Below are 15,971 nucleotides of genomic sequence, written 5' to 3'. Positions count from 1 at the left end.
GTCAACTAGAATAAAAAACGACACAATGAGGCATGTTGAAATACCAAACTCTGAACGGAGACAAAAGAGGACAAACATTAAGATAACTTAATTCTGGCACCTGAATTAGGGCTCAGAAAGACAGGTGGTTTAGACCACATAGATGAAACTTTGACCTCTCTCCGCCATTTTGGGATAGAGCATTACTTCGAAATTTCTAATGGTTGCATTTACTTTTCTTATTCAAAAGGCAAGGATAGAATTGATTTCTGGTTTAATATATTGATTTTATGGAATTCTATTTTTATTGAGCAGCACTGCCATAATACCAAAAGTACATAAATAAATCATAAACCAAAACTGTTGTGATGAAACCATAGCTTTTTTCCCGACCCTTAGCCATCAGATAAAGAAGTTTAAATTTGCAAAGACCTTTAGATAGGATTGAGCAAAATGTGCCGAAATTGTATCACAACAAAAAATTTCTTACTAGTAGGCTTTTATGAAATCAGTGTCACGTGGATTTCTCCACTAATTTTGGCCTTTTAAAACAGGGAAATTAAGCAAGAGGTTGAACCGTTTTTTTCCACTTTCTCATTTTACCTGTCTCAAAACACCGGTTGACTTAGTCAAACCCACGCCTACTCCTTCCATTTCACCGTGAGTATAGTCCAGGTCCAGCTTGTACTTTTCGGCCAAAACTTTGACTGCGTTGACTTCATTACCAAATTTACAATCGCATGCAGAAATACCAACCAAAATTGAGGCCAAGAATTCAACCATCAGGTTTGTTCAAGTTTGATTGAAAACCGTCTGAGATACCCTCGGTCATGTCATCAAGATTCTTTTAACGGCGGGTTTTTGTAGGGGGTTTAGTATTTTTTCGAATTCAGTTTTATGTGGTTGAAAAAGAGCAAAAATCCCATTCTACTGACACAGGGAAATCTAAATTGTTCTTTTCATTGGGAGGAGGTGGCGCCCTCTGTTTGATCTAGGTGCAGCTAACAAATGTAGAAATAAGAGAGTACACCCTATATATCAAGCCGCTACTACGCTTCTTCTTTATACATTGTAACAAATCACACATGTGATCAATATTTACAAATTCTACATGGACAAATTTCTAAACACTTTCATGATTTACACGTTGGCTCTCATCCAAAGGCAGAATGACATGTTGGTGCTCAAGCTTAGTGCTCAAAATTAATCCTGAGCCCGTTTCTTTAAAAGCATGATGGTTTTGATAACCTGACGTTGACTCAACATACATGGAAACTTTGCAACCAGTGAAAGGTGCAGATAGATTCTCGACATTTTGTACGTTTTATGAATGTTTCTCAGGCTTTGAGCCTGTACCAGTCATTTTCAAATGGAGGGCTTTGTCAGCCCGCCATCAATACAGGGATTCAACAAAATTCAAGCTTTCTTCACGTATAACTGCTCAAAAAAGTACCCAAGATCTAGGAAGAAGATTAAAACAGAAGGCAAACTGAAAGTTGATTGGTAGGCATATGCCGACCCTGCTATCGAACTTCCAAGGATAGTGTGACCAAAGCGTTCCCTGGAAGAACATGGTGTGAACTTAAAAAATCATCAAAACATGGGTAACAATGCTATACATTTCAAAATTTACAGATGAACGAGCGTCGCTAAGATGTTTTTTTAATTTCAAGCATTTCGGTTACGATAACCTAAGTCCCATTTGAATTCAGCCGTTTCATGTTTCACCCACTTTGATTGGGTGTTTGTCACTCTGTAACTTGTTGGCTGACATTAATGGACACTTTGCTCTAAATTGCATACTATGTCAATTTGGGCACGGGACAATTATTTGAGAAAAGTGCCTTACTAGCACTAAGTTTTTCCCTTTGAGCACCAACAGCGGCACGTTTTAAACGAGGTTTGGACCCGGCACTACATTGGAACACTAACATATCGTAACAAAAATTTCCGAGCAATCGTTGGAACAACATAATCTTAATGGTAATTTGCCCAATTATTTACGTTTCCCAAGACCCCGGTTGATTTTGTCAGGTCCACGCCCACTCCCTCCATTTCACCGTAGGTATAGTTCAGTTCCAGGTTGTACTTTTCCGCCAAAATTTTGACTGCGTTGACTTCCACGCCTCTGATTTCATCACCCGGTTTGTTGGGCATTACAACCATTGGGCTTATCCCGGTATGTCCAACGATGAACTTCTGTCCGTGCAAAATATGCTTGCAGTATTGGTCCCACACTAAATCCTGTTTGAATCCGCCATCTAGCGTCCAAAAGTTCACGTTGTTAACCCAGTAAGCTCCAGTCCGTCGGCCGCAATAAATGTTAACCTTGAGGAGAACAGATGAATCTTTGAACATGTATTCAATGTATGAGTGTACTAAAATAGGACTCACTCATGAGATTGTTCAGAAATCGAATAATGATAAGATTTGAAAATACCTCTATTCATATGAAACAGAAGCAAGTGGGTATTTGGTCCTTAATCAAAAACGCATGGTGGTTGAAAATCGTACGCTTTCAATTTCAAAAGGGGCTCTTGCATGGGCCTACAATCTCAACAATTAGCCACAAGTAATTTTGAGCTTGATTTTTTACTGAAGCTTGAACCCTGTCCCATGTTTGATCATATATCGACTAAAGCCAGACAATGATCCAGCGAAATTTTGAATTTCATATTGTTCTTGTAAGACACAAAATTGGGGTCCAAAAAGTAGGGAAAAAACCGCTTGAAAATAAGGTTTTCCACGTCAAAACGCTTTAGCACAAATGAGCATTTGATAAAAAGTGACTGTAGTTTTTGATTGATACAAAGACTGCAGTTGACAGTTTTTTTCATTCAAAATATCAACTTAATTGTCACTTAAATCACACTAAAAGTGTAATCTTTGAAATTGTGTTTTACATTTATGGTAAGTACACTTATTTACGCATTCACTTGAATTCTGAAGACAACATCTACAACAGAAAATGTTATAGATTTGGTAGTTTTTTATAGACCGTTAAAAATGATTAAAAAAGTTTCTTTGAGGCTGCATTGACTTTTGTTCAATTTTCAGTGACTGCTAAATTAAGTGTTTTTTGATGATATTTGGACCATTGAATCCCATGTTATTAAGTAGCGGTGTTAAGGATGACATCATAATTTATAATCAAATGGTCACTAATTGGTTCCAATTTTCATCGATAAGGTTTTGTAACATTATAGATCTTTTAATGTTTTTAAGCATGTAAGCTTTTCAAGTCGGCTACAACACCATAGGGCAAGCAAATCAAAGTTGTTCACTGTGATTTTCTGAGGTAGAAAAATGCCAAGATGTGTTTGGTAATTTCTCTAAAAACTTGATAGGGTTTGTTGAACACCGTGACAAGGAAGGACCAGGTTTGAGATCTATTTTTGATGAGGGCAGGGTTTATGGAACACAATTAGTATGGTTTCGCTAAAGGCTACCCTACTCCGTGAGTGGGACAATATTGGTGAGGACACTGTATGTAATGCCTGCAATCAAGCCTATGATTGGATCAATGGACAGATTAGGGCAGATAATGGACACGTTGAGCATTGATTTTACAATAGTGTTCAAAAATCAATCATCCATATCTGGTTCACGAGTTTTCGTTGTAAATTTTATAGTTGTAAACTTCTTTTTTCGAAAATATTTGATCTAAAAATCTGCCCGCACCATAAAATCGAAAAACTGTTGTTGTAGGTAAATTTTGAAATTCCATTTTTTCCAAGAAATTTCGAAATCGGGACGAATGTAAACATTAGTATACGTATGTACAGTGTTTAAATCCAAGACAAGCCCCTTATAAGCCTCCAACAAATTATGATTCTTGACCGGATATTTCAGTGTCCAAGCTTAGTACAGTTGGAAGCAACCCAGAATATATAATACTCTTTTACCTATCGATCTATTTCTCGGTAGTTATTCAAAAAATCTTTCCGTTTTTCAGCGTTGCCTTCTTCGAAAAGAACTTAGTATTGTTGTGTGGTTCGTTGGCTTCCCGAACATTTTGATTAATCTGTAACTGATAGATTCAATGAAATGCTCCCGTCCACCTTGCGAAGACACACCCATTCTTCCACACTAATTACAAAAGAACGACAACTGCTTTTTTGACCAGACCGACGAAGAGATTGTTTTAGCAATCGAGATCGAAACAAATAGGTCTCACAGATATCTTTGGCAATATGCTTCTTGAAATCCATCCCAATGACTGAACTTCCTAAAGCCTGCTTTGGAGAGGGTCAAAGTGTAGCCATTTAACTTTTCCTTCAACAACTGGAAATTGCTCCATGGTCCCGATATACCTCAACATCTTGGCGCCCATGAACATGGGACTCTTCGCCCCTGAATCGTACATCTTTGGGATGACGATTATATGTGTGGTCAATTTCACAATCCGGCCCTTATTCTGAGTCCTGACTTGAAATGCTCTGCTCAGTCAAATTTTCGGCCTTGGACGTTTCCTCGACTTGAATTAGTGACCTGACCTGACTCTCCCCATCGGAAGCATTCAGTTGTTCCCTTTTGATACCACTTCCGGTTAAAAATCGCTCTACCTGACCTCCTCGAGCTGAAATTGTTTTTTTTTCGCCCAAGAGAAACAGTCTTATAGCAAAGCCTCTTTCAATTATCCGTGATAGTAACAAAACTGTCGACAATACTTTATCAATTTGTTGAATAGTTATAAGTAAAGCCGTGAAAATATTTGATTAAATTTGGCAAAATAGCGGCTAAAACAAGCTGGGGAAAATGGCGAAATAGTTGGGGAAATAGTTAATAAAATATGCAGAAAACAAGCATTGAGTGATGTATTTCTAGAGTTTTAGGTGCAAGTAGCTAGATTACCAATCTAAAACCTCTGGACATTAAGCAGACCACAACGGGCACAAAAAGGCAACTAATTCGGAAACTGCTTTCCTTAAACTTCCGAAATCAAAGGGTCTTCCCCTCAATCTGGTCATCCTGAAGTTAGCGTTAGCAAATTTCTTGGAAGTTATTAATGCTTATGTGAAGCTTTCCATCAATATCAGGTTCAAGTGGTCTTGGAGAGAAGGCTTCAATACATCAGAACAGGAGAGCAAGACATGGCCAAGTACCTTTACAAATTGTTTTGTTCAACCTGTAACTGCAGTTCTACGCCGTGCAGCTTTGAGCTTTGTTTAGACAACTACACCCTAAACATGAAGTATGCCCTAGCTCACCCTGGTTTGAAACATGACAACGTGACCTCAACGTTTGCCATTATTTTTGCGTTTCGTTGTGCTTTGTTTGCTTTTGTAGCGTTAAAGGAAGCAGCAACGTTCGAACGAAAATAGACAAAATGCGAAAGATGGACGTATTGTGTGAAAACGGCAAAACAGCTGGGAAAAGTCGAATGGACCCTAAAAAGTCGGAAAACGTGTTAAAAAAGCTATTTGACTTTGTTTTTACAGCTACGGTTATAAGTCTTCCTTAACCCGAAACCGAGGCAGTTTTCTATAAACTGTTTTCTATTTCCAAACTATAATCTCCCCAAGACTTGGAATAATTTCATTATAGACAAATTGCCTCAATCACTTTCATATAACGACTACTTGAAGCAATGGTGTGGACGAATAACGAAATGAATCACTCTCTCAGACCCTACCACATGTTGCATTAAGAGACTGTGTTTCTTGTGCGCATAATTTATGCTCGGCCAAAATCTCCATTAAGCTAATACTCTGAGATTGACCATGGCTTCATTGACAATGGACCCCAGTGGACATCTCAAAAATGGAAGTGCGCGGAAAACCTGACTTGTCACCCTCGATAATTCAAATCGCATGCCTCATGCGAACAAGCCTTATGGCTTAAGAGGTGCATGGCTCGCTATACCTTTCATCCTATTCTTATTTATACAAACTCTGTTTTACTATAACATCTTCCAAATCGCTAGACACAACACAATACCCACAGACATACACGAATATACACGAATATACAAGTACCTTCTTTGAACGAACTTACTTGTCATTCCCTCCTTTGTACTTACTTTCACGTTCTGAGCGATGGGATCCCCTACCAAAACCATGACTTGTCGCTTGATTGTACTGATCAACTCCATAGAGGTCCCCATGACGACCAATTTGGAATTGAGAATGCGCTCCGTGAGATTGGCCACCAACTCAAACTCCAAAGGGTTCGACCCAAAAGCCAACCCAGTTACACATCCCTCAGACCTCCGGATGCTCATGAGGTATCTTTCTGTACAATTTGCAGAGTGTCCGTCGAAGCTGAACAGACCTGTTGATCCTTGATCCTGAATAGAAGGTTCCAAAGCCCGATTTGTCACCAAGGGACAACCAAACTGAGACTGGACGGATACAGCAATCCCACCTTTCACGGGATCAAAAGGTTTGCCCAAGAATGTCATATATTGTGCAGCAACAATGATTGAATGGGAGAAGAATGTGGCAAAATAAATTACAAACCAATCTTGCTTACTCATCTTGAAATTGAAGTGGAATGACATTTGTCATTCATTGTGCGGCTGTTTTATACAGATGCAGTTTTGTATTGTCAAAGGCGACATGATACCATTGGTGGAAATGCCATACGGTTTCTTTGCATCTCACATTAATGCCTGTTTCTGTCACAACCTTTGTATTTGTGTTTTAATATCGGCGTCTGATTTTATCGGTCCATCGTCAGTAAAACTCAGCACAAAAGAAGAATCTAAGTTGGTTTAAATCCAAGAATGTGCACATACGACAAATGGATCAAATTTGACTCATACTTGGGGTCCTGGCGGCTTCCAAAAGAAGGATTCGCGTTTTACTATAGCGTTGACGTCAAGTTCATGAAAACGTTTAACCATTCGAGAATTGACGGATTCTAACAATCATACAAATCTGCATTGTTTGCAGTTTTCCTGCTTAGAGTTGAAATTTATCCTGTTTTAATTATTTTGATGAAAAGTGTCAGGACAAAGTGTGACGACAAAGTGGGATTAGATAGAGTTTTCTCTTGAAATATACGTGTTAAAACACCTCAGAGAGAAATATTAATGTCATATGATTCTGATATTTTGTCTCTTGGCACTTTTTTTGTTTTCATGTCCAAATACAGGCTAGTTTAGCCGCAATTTATGTCTTTTCACTCATTTAATTGAATTTTTAAGAGACCCTTTGATTGATACGAAGATACCCATCGCATTGAGCTGAAGGGTGGTTGGTGGCACAGTGGTTATAATTGCCCATTAAGTGTTTACTCAAATGCCAAAACTTATGGTTGATTTTTTAATTTCTTAAATAAAATAAATGAACAAATTTAAAAAAACAGCTTTGACAGTACCTCATATCAGAATATCAAATCACGAAAAGTACAACTAAAAGTTTCATTGTTCAAAATCCGGTCAAACACTACAATAACTTTTCTTGATTTCAAATTTCATGGTTATCTATTTTGCAGATGCTTAGTCATAGGATAAATAGTTTACTGATTCGGTAAAAATACTTTTTTTTAGTTTTGAAATAAAGGCAAAATATGTTCCGAAGACATAAAAATAAGTTATACAGTGGTGGAAATAGGTTTTAGTTTGTTTGGTTATTCAAATATTATGAAGTTGTATAAGGCATAGATTGCATGAGATTAATGTAGTTTCAGCTTATTCTGCACCTATTATTTTTAAAGCCAATAGCTTAAAGATATAACACGAGCATTTTTCGTTAAATTTGATATAAGATGCAACTTTTGAAAAATCACATCTCAGCGTCTGCTCAATGGATTTAGATAAGTTTTCAATTGAAAACGTTATGAATTAGGCTTTCAAAACTTGATATTTTGTAATAGGATTGAAGTGGTATAAAATAATCATCAGACATATTTTTCATGATATTTTTTTGTTACCTAAAAGGGTCCGTGTGTTGTTTTAAGAAAGAAAAATGTAATCAAAAGCCCTTCAATTTGATCAAATTCTTGATTCCCAATGACAAGTAAAAGCTTAAACAAACAGCCGACGTCATTCTATGGAGCAAAATGAAAGACTACATCCCTAGACGCGCCACCTTCCATGTCATTTATTTCTATTTGCCGGCTTGTTGAAGCAAACAATATTCTGATATTCAACCAAGATGAGAGATCAAAGACAGAATTACACCATACATGCCATTTTGTATAGTTTTCTAACACTACTCATGTCGAACATCTCGATTATTGAAAACTCAATTGATTGATGGTGCGAGTTGGCTGTAGGTAAGTACTCCATCCACGAAATGCCCAAAATCAGGGTGCCGGACCACATTTTGCCTTGAACTTCCTTTACCTTACATGCCTAATAAGTGCTGTAGGAGGACAAAGATACCGGGTGTATCGTAACTTTTGCCCCATCACTAATTTCTTATTTGATGCAAGCCTGTGTGAAAAAAATAAATTTTTCAGATGAAAATCGACATCTGACACTCTTAGCTTTTGATTGATGTCCGCAACTTGTCAATGGGATTGCTAACATTGATGGAGCAAGCAAATCGGATACGCATAGCTGCGCTTCTCCATGCGGGGATGACTCAGATAGACATCGCCAAGCAGCTTAACATGGACTGCAAGACCATCTATCGTATTAAGAAGCATCTTCAAGATGAGGCATCCATGGACAGGAAGCCTGGCGATGGCAGGCCGGTCAAAATACCATCAGCTGAGATCAAGAACGACGTGAAGATCACCCCCACAAAGTCCATCAGGTCCCATGCAATCAACTTGGGCGTGTCCAAGGACACCATGAGCAGAGCCATCAGAATGGAAGGAGGAAAAACCTTGGTGATGAAGAAGAAACCGCTCCTCATACCAGGTGTCAAAGAGAAGAATCTTCTTCATTGCAAATGACTTTTGAACAACCTGAAGTCTGCTGCCGCCGGCCGAGTCATACTGCTCTCAGACAAGAAGACCTGGACATTCAATCCCGTCCACAACTGGAGAAATGACCGATTCATTGCCTTTGGAAATCCGAAGGGTGGTGACGTTGATGAACCTCGGCTTTGTGGCCTCTAACGGTCTGAAGATGCCCCTGACTTGGTTCAGGCAGGGCTACTGCCTCCCCGCCGCGGACTGCATCATTGACCTTGATGAAAACTCATGCCGTGGACTGCATCATTGACCTTGATGAAAACTCCTGCCGTGGATCACAATGTTGTGCTCCAGCAAGACGGCTCAGCTGCCAATACGGCAAAAATAACTCAGAGGTTCCTGGAAGACAACATTGCTTTTTGGGACAAGAGCATGTGACCGCCACACTCTCCCAATGTGAATCCCCTCGACTTTGCCTTTTGGGCGCATGTGGAGAGCATTGCCTGCCGTAGCCGTCACCCCAACCTCAATGCCCTGATGGACTCAGTCAACGCCGTGTGTGACACAATGGATGAGGAGTACGTCAAGAAGTCGTGTGGCGCGTTCCAGCCCAGATTGCAGGCCATTGTTTTAAAGTAATTACGTCTTTTCACAAAGCCGTGAAAAACAAACCTAATTGAGTGAATGAATGGCAAAATTCCCATTCATTTATATCACACACAAACACCACGAACACCAACGTGCACATCAACCAAGGAGCAACAGAGGAAGTCACACCTTGGTTCGAATGCCCTGTGAGTTAAGAACAGCAACAAACTAATGCAACTGTTATCAGCGAGCTCCAAAACAGGAATTAAGGCCTCGATTGAGACAGATCAGTGGAAAAAGGAAAGTAGAGTAGTTCAAGAGGTAAGGTCGAATCCAAAGGCATTTTACTCTTATGCAAACTCTAAGAGGAAAGATGAAACACCTTGTAGGCCTTTTGAGGTCAATGGGAAGGCATAGACCATGTCCAGTCTATGGCTACATACTTGGAGATCTGTTCTCTAGTGTGTTTTCAACTCTAAAGAGTTTAGGAGCAACAGCTCATTGCTCTATTGAAGAGTTTGCTGGACTGGCAAGGCTTGTCAAGTTGAGCATTTAGATGATCTTGTACTCACAGATCAGGATGCTTTAGGGGCCACTAGGGACTTGAGACTCTCGAGGTCTCCTGGTCCTGATGGGGTGACATCTCAGTTTCTGATGAGATGATCACATGGTTCTTGCTCCTGTTTTCTCGTACTTGAGCGTTGCATCTTGGATTTAGACCATAGTTCCATCCTCTCCGAAGCTAGCTCATTGTGTTCCAATTTTCAAAGGGGAAATAAGTCGCTCCTCAATAACTATAGGCCGATCTCTCTCACTTCGAATATTGCGAAGGTGTTTGAGAAGATCATGAAGTTCAAACTTGTTCAATTTATGATATTCATGAAGTCCTTCCTCATAGCCAGCATGGTTTCATAAAAAATTTAGCTCGGTTACCAACTGATTGAACATATAGAGCAGGTTATTGAGGGAATAGAGAGGAATGAATCAGTTGATGTGGTTTGTCTTTGCCATGGCCTTTAACAATGTAGAGTCATGGCCTTTTAGTTAACAGGCTCCATGAGATTGGGATCCAAGGCAAGGTTCTCAATTGGCTAAGAAGTTTCATTTATGGAAGGAAGCAATTGGTTAAGGTTTTCAACTCTAAAGAGTTTAGGAGCAGCAGCTCATTGCTCTATTGACCAGTTTGTTGGGACTGGCAAGGCTTGTCAAGTTGAGCATTCGATGATCTCGTAGTCACAGATCAAGATGCTTTAGAGGCCATTCGGGACTTGAGACTCTCGAGCTCCCCTGGCCCTGATGGGGTGACATCTCAGTTTCTGATGAGATGATCACTGTTCCTTGCTCCTGTTTTCTCGTACTTGATGCGTTGCATCTTGGACCAGGGCAAGTTCCCCTCTTCTCTGAAGGTAGCGCATGTGGTTCCAATTTTCAAAGGGGAGATAAGTCACTCCCCAGTAATTACAGGCCGATTTCTCTCACTTCGAATATTGCAAAGGTGTTTGAGAAGATCATGAAGTTCAAACTTGTTGAATTTCTTGATATCCATGAAGTCCTTCCTCCTAGACAGCATGGGTTCCGAGCATATTTTAGCACGGTTACCCAACTGATTGAACATATAGAGCAGGTTTATTGAGGGACTGGAGAGCCATGAATCAGTCGATGCTGTTTATCTCGACTTTGCCAGGCCTTTGACAAGGTAGATCATGGACGTTTAGGTTAACAGGCTCCATGAGATTGGGATCCAAGGCAAGGTTCTCAATTGGCTAAGAAGTTTCATTTGTTGTAGTAAAACATATAGTTAAGGTTGATGGGATCCCTTAGTTACGTACCTGATGTTAAGTCGGGTGTCCCTCAGGGCTCCATTTTGGGTCCTCTCTTTTTCATCATCTCCATTGCACCGCTTCAGAAGTTTGGTAGAAGGAATGTCAGTAATCTCTTCCTATCGGACTGATGTCAACCGAGCGATATTAAAACTTGGATGTATTTCAGTAGTGGAGGAGAGGTCTTGGTCCGACCAAGAACCAAAGTCGAATGACTTCCAGAAAGGATTTGGGGAACATATGAGTTTGCATGATGGACAAAGAAGACTACGGGAAATATTATCGGAAGCGGTGCGAAACCTTTTATTTGAAATCACTCCACCTATGTTGATGATTGCAAAATTGATAGTTGGTAGAAAAGGTCAGAATTCGTTGTCTGGTAGAGGTCCTAGACCAAATCTACTCTTGGGTTGGTGCGAGTAACATGGCACTGAATGGAATGAAATTCCGCTCAATGACTTTTTGGTCGATGCCATTAGACACTCCCATTATTAGATGATGAAGGTTAGAGCATTCAGCAGGTCTTCTCATTGTTGATAAGCGGGTGTTTTTACGGTTAGAGAGGATGGTCCAAGATATTGTGAATTCCCACATGGGGGTGTATGCCAACATGTTAGGGAATGATTTGCACATTTGTCATGTACAATTGTCGAACAGAGAAGTAGAGGTCTTAGTTTGCCATCCTCAATGTCTTGATCTACTATCGTAACAATGTATAGACCCCCTTCTTGTTCAGTAAGCTCTTCATGTTTTTGAGATTGGGTCGACCATAACTCAAAGGCCGGCGTGTTCTAGAAAAAACCGGTCAAAAAGGTCGGTATGGCTAGGTTCAAGCTCAAAAGATGAACATTGGCCGTTGATTATAGAAAGATTAAAGACCCGGATTTGGTTTTAATTCTGAAACAGGAATCGTTCATGGATGCAGCCATTAATAATTAGTGTCAGTTTTTAAGGAAGTTTGCTCAAGTCTAGCAATCTCTGAATGTGTTCCGAAAGGTGGGACACGGGGCAAAAATTCCAAAAATATGGGAGAACTCCACTTATAGAATTGGAGGTTAAGATATTGAGCTGGTCTCATCTATGAAAGATTAGGTGCAGTCCTCCAAAATAATGGAAAGTTCGATGAGCATATCCAGTTGAAGGTGGGTAAAGCTTTTTAAATGTGTGGTTGGATCTATCGTGGTTGTATCAGAGATAGTATCACGATGCACAAGCCCATTGTTCTGCCCCATCTTCAATATGCTTCACCCATTTGGACTCCAATGACTTCTGCAGGTTTGCAAAAGGTCGAACAAGTCCAAAGATGATTCACTAAGTATATTGGGAGAGACTTAAAAAGTTGGGACTGTACAATGTTCAGATAAGGTACGAAAGGTATCTGATACTGTACGTCTTCAAAAGCATCCAGGAGCTTTGTCCCAACCCAGGATTTTAGGGTCAATTGCAGTGACCGTAGAGAAGCTTAACGTGCGTTTTGGGAGCACCTTCAAGCCCTCGAGAATCCAGGCAATGAAGGCCAACTGTCTTCTTCTTCGGGGTCCTTCATTGTTCAATTTGCTGCCTTCAAATATTCGTTTCTTATTATCTGTTTTTTTGACTAAAATTCCCGATGAACATTTTATTCAAGCGTTAGCCAGATCAGCCAACTCTAATTCGTTGGTCGATCGAATAATATTTATAATAGGAAGTTAAGTAAAATGAATAAATTTCTTCTCGTCTTGAACTCCTGGGATTCCAAGCCAGGTAGCGGTAAGGAAGCTCGCAAAAAAATATCTTCCCGGCTTGCTTGATCAATTATTAATATTGTTTGTAATGGGGGTCGCATTTTAATCGTAACAGCATTTAGATGAATCATGCGTAGACCACTTTTATCTGGACATATTTAACACTGCATTAGGGCACTGGAATAGTATAATAATAGTAATAATAGTATAAAGTCGTCAAAAAATATTAGCCAAGCTGTCCTTCCAAACATTTTGATTTATCAAAAAAATCAAGACAGCTTTGCTGTGAGCTTTGAGGGGCAAAACATCGGTTATTTGATTGACTTTAAAGGGAAAATGCAAAGTTAAGTTATTTCAATATACCCATTCTGGATTTCAGCATCCTGTCCGAATTTCTGCTTTTCATGTTACTTGCATTAATTTTGGAATACTTTTAACGCTGAAATTCAATTTACTTTGGCAAAAATAGGTATAAGATATACACATCGGCGAACAAATTTTGTACTACTATCGCATTTTGTATAGAAAAACCTCCAAATGCGTTCATATTCAGCCAATTTTCGTCATTCACTGTTCAAAGGTCTACCGGGTGTATCATAACTATTGCCCCATTTGCAATTCTCCACTTCAACAAGATCAATCTCAGGAACCTTAAGTGCCAGGCAAAAACTTTTTATTATCATAATAATATGCAGTACTTTACACTTTATAATTCAATATGACTTACCTTGGCCGCAATCGCAATAATGGCCTGCAATCTGGGCTGGAACGCGCCACACGACTTCTTGACGTACTCCTCATCCATTGTGTCACACACGGCGTTGACTGAGTCCATCAGGGCATTGAGGTTGGGGTGACGGCTACGGCAGGCAATGCCTCTCACATGCGCCCAAAGGCAAAGTCGAGGGGATTCACATTGGGAGAGTGTGGCGGTCCACATGCTCTTGTCCCAAAAAGCAATGTTGTCTTCCAGGAACCTCTGAGTTATTTTTGCCGTATTGGCAGCTGAGCCGTCTTGCTGGAGCACAACATTGTGATCCACGGCAGGAGTTTTCATCAAGGTCAATGATGCAGTCCACGGCATGGTTCATCGGTCGAGCGGGCGGAGGCAGTAGCCCTGCCTGAACCAAGTCAGGGGCATCTTCAGACCGTTAGAGGCCACAAAGCCGAGGTTCATCAACGTCACCACCCTTCGGATTTCAAAGGCAATGAATCGGTCATTTCTCCAGTTGTGGACGGGATTGAATGTCCAGGTCTTCTTGTCTGAGAGCAGGATGACTCGGCCGGCGCAGCAGACTTCAGGTTGTTAAAAGTCATTTGCAATGAAGAAGATTCTTCTCTTTGACACCTGGTATGAGGAGCGTTTCTTCTTCATCACCAAGGTTTTTCCTCCTTCCATTCTGATGGCTCTGCTCATGGTGTCCTTGGACACGCCCAAGTTGATTGCATGGGACCTGATGGACTTTGTGGGGGTGATCTTCACGTCGTTCTTGATCTCAGCTGATGGTATTTTTGACCGGCCTGCCATCGCCAGGCTTCCTGTCCATGGATGCCTCATCTTGAAGATGCTTCTTAATACGATAGATGGTCTTGCAGTCCATGTTAAGCTGCTTGCGATGTCTATCTGAGTCATCCCCGCATGGAGAAGCGCAGCTATGCGTATCCGATTTGCTTGCTCCATCAATGTTTAGCAAGACCCATTGACAAGTTGCGGACATCAATCAAAAGCTAAGAGTGTCAGATGTCGATTTTCATCTGAAAATTTATTTTTTTACACAGCTTCATCAAATAAGAAATTAGTGATGGGCATACGATACACACGCTGATAAGTTCTTTGTCCTCCTACAGCACTTATTAGGCATGTAAGGTAAAGGAAGTTCAGGCAAAATGTGGTCCGCACCCTGATTTTGGGCATTTCGTGGATGGAGTACTTACCTACAGCCAACTCGCACCATCACCAATTGAGTTTTCAATAATCGAGATGTTCGACATGAGTAGTGTTAGAAAACTATACAAAATGGCATGTATGGTGTAATTCTGTCTTTGATCTCTCATCTTGGTTGAATATCAGAATATTGTTTGCTTCAACAAGCCGGCAAATAGAAATAAAATGACATGGAAGGTGGCGCGTCTAGGATGTAGTCTTTCATTTTGCTCCATAGAATGACGTCGGCTGTTTGTTTAAGCTTTTACTTGTCATTGGGAATCAAGAATTTGATCAAATTGAAGGGCTTTTGATTACATTTTTCTTTCTTAAAACAACACACGGACCCTTTTAGGTAACAAAAATTATCATGAAAAATATGTCTGATGATTATTTTATACCACTTCAATCCTATTACAAAAATTCAAGTTTTGAAAGCCTAATTCATAACGTTTTCAATTGAAAACTTATCTAAATCCATTGAGCAGACGCTGAGATGTGATTTTTCAAAAGTTGCATCTTATATCAAATTTAACGAAAAATGCTCGTGTTATATCTTTAAGCTATTGGCTTTAAAAAATAATAGGTGCAGAATAAGCTGAAACTACATTAATCTCATGCAATCTATGCCTTATACAACTTCATAATATTTGAATAACCAAACAAACTAAAACCTATTTCCACCACTGTATAACTTATTTTTATGTCTTCGGAACATATTTGCCTTTATTTCAAAACTAAAAAAAGTATTTTTACCGAATCAGTAAACTATTTATCCTATGACTAAGCATCTGCAAAATAGATAACCATGAAATTTGAAATCAAGAAAGTTATTGTAGTGTTTGACCGGATTTTTGAACAATGAAACTTTTAGTTGTACTTTTCGTGATTTGATATTCTGATATGAGGTACTGTCAAAGCTGTTTTTTTAAATTTGTTCATTTATTTTATTAAGAAATTAAAAAATCAACCATAAGTTTTGGCATTTGAGTAAACACTTAATGGGCAATTATAACCACTGTGCCACCAACCACCCTTCAGCTCAATGCGATGGGTATCTTCGTATCAATCAAAGGGTCTCTTAAAAATTCAATTAAATGAGTGAAAAGACATAAATTGCGGCTT

The 15,971-nt window shown here is 39.7% G+C and overlaps 2 protein-coding genes across 2 annotated transcripts in view; one reads left to right on the top strand and one right to left on the bottom strand.

The window, feature by feature from the left end:
* Positions 1-15,971, top strand: part of LOC131891782 (uncharacterized) — a 56,346-nt gene that overhangs the window by 32,345 nt on the left and 8,030 nt on the right. The gene's annotated exons all lie outside the window — the stretch shown is intronic.
* Positions 979-6,294, bottom strand: LOC131891783 (uncharacterized). Its single transcript, XM_059241445.1, has 2 exons — positions 6,002-6,294; positions 979-2,307 (listed from the first exon to the last, which is right to left on the bottom strand). The coding sequence occupies exons 1-2, from the start codon at positions 6,200-6,202 to the stop codon at positions 1,957-1,959; spliced, it is 552 nt and encodes a 183-aa protein (XP_059097428.1). The 5' UTR covers positions 6,203-6,294; the 3' UTR covers positions 979-1,956.

The sequence above is a fragment of the Tigriopus californicus genome, chromosome 12 (assembly GCF_007210705.1).
Source record: "Tigriopus californicus strain San Diego chromosome 12, Tcal_SD_v2.1, whole genome shotgun sequence".
NCBI lineage: Eukaryota > Metazoa > Arthropoda > Copepoda > Harpacticoida > Harpacticidae > Tigriopus > Tigriopus californicus.
Note: the sequence above shows the minus strand (reverse complement) of the source record. Positions and strands in the feature narration are given on the sequence as shown.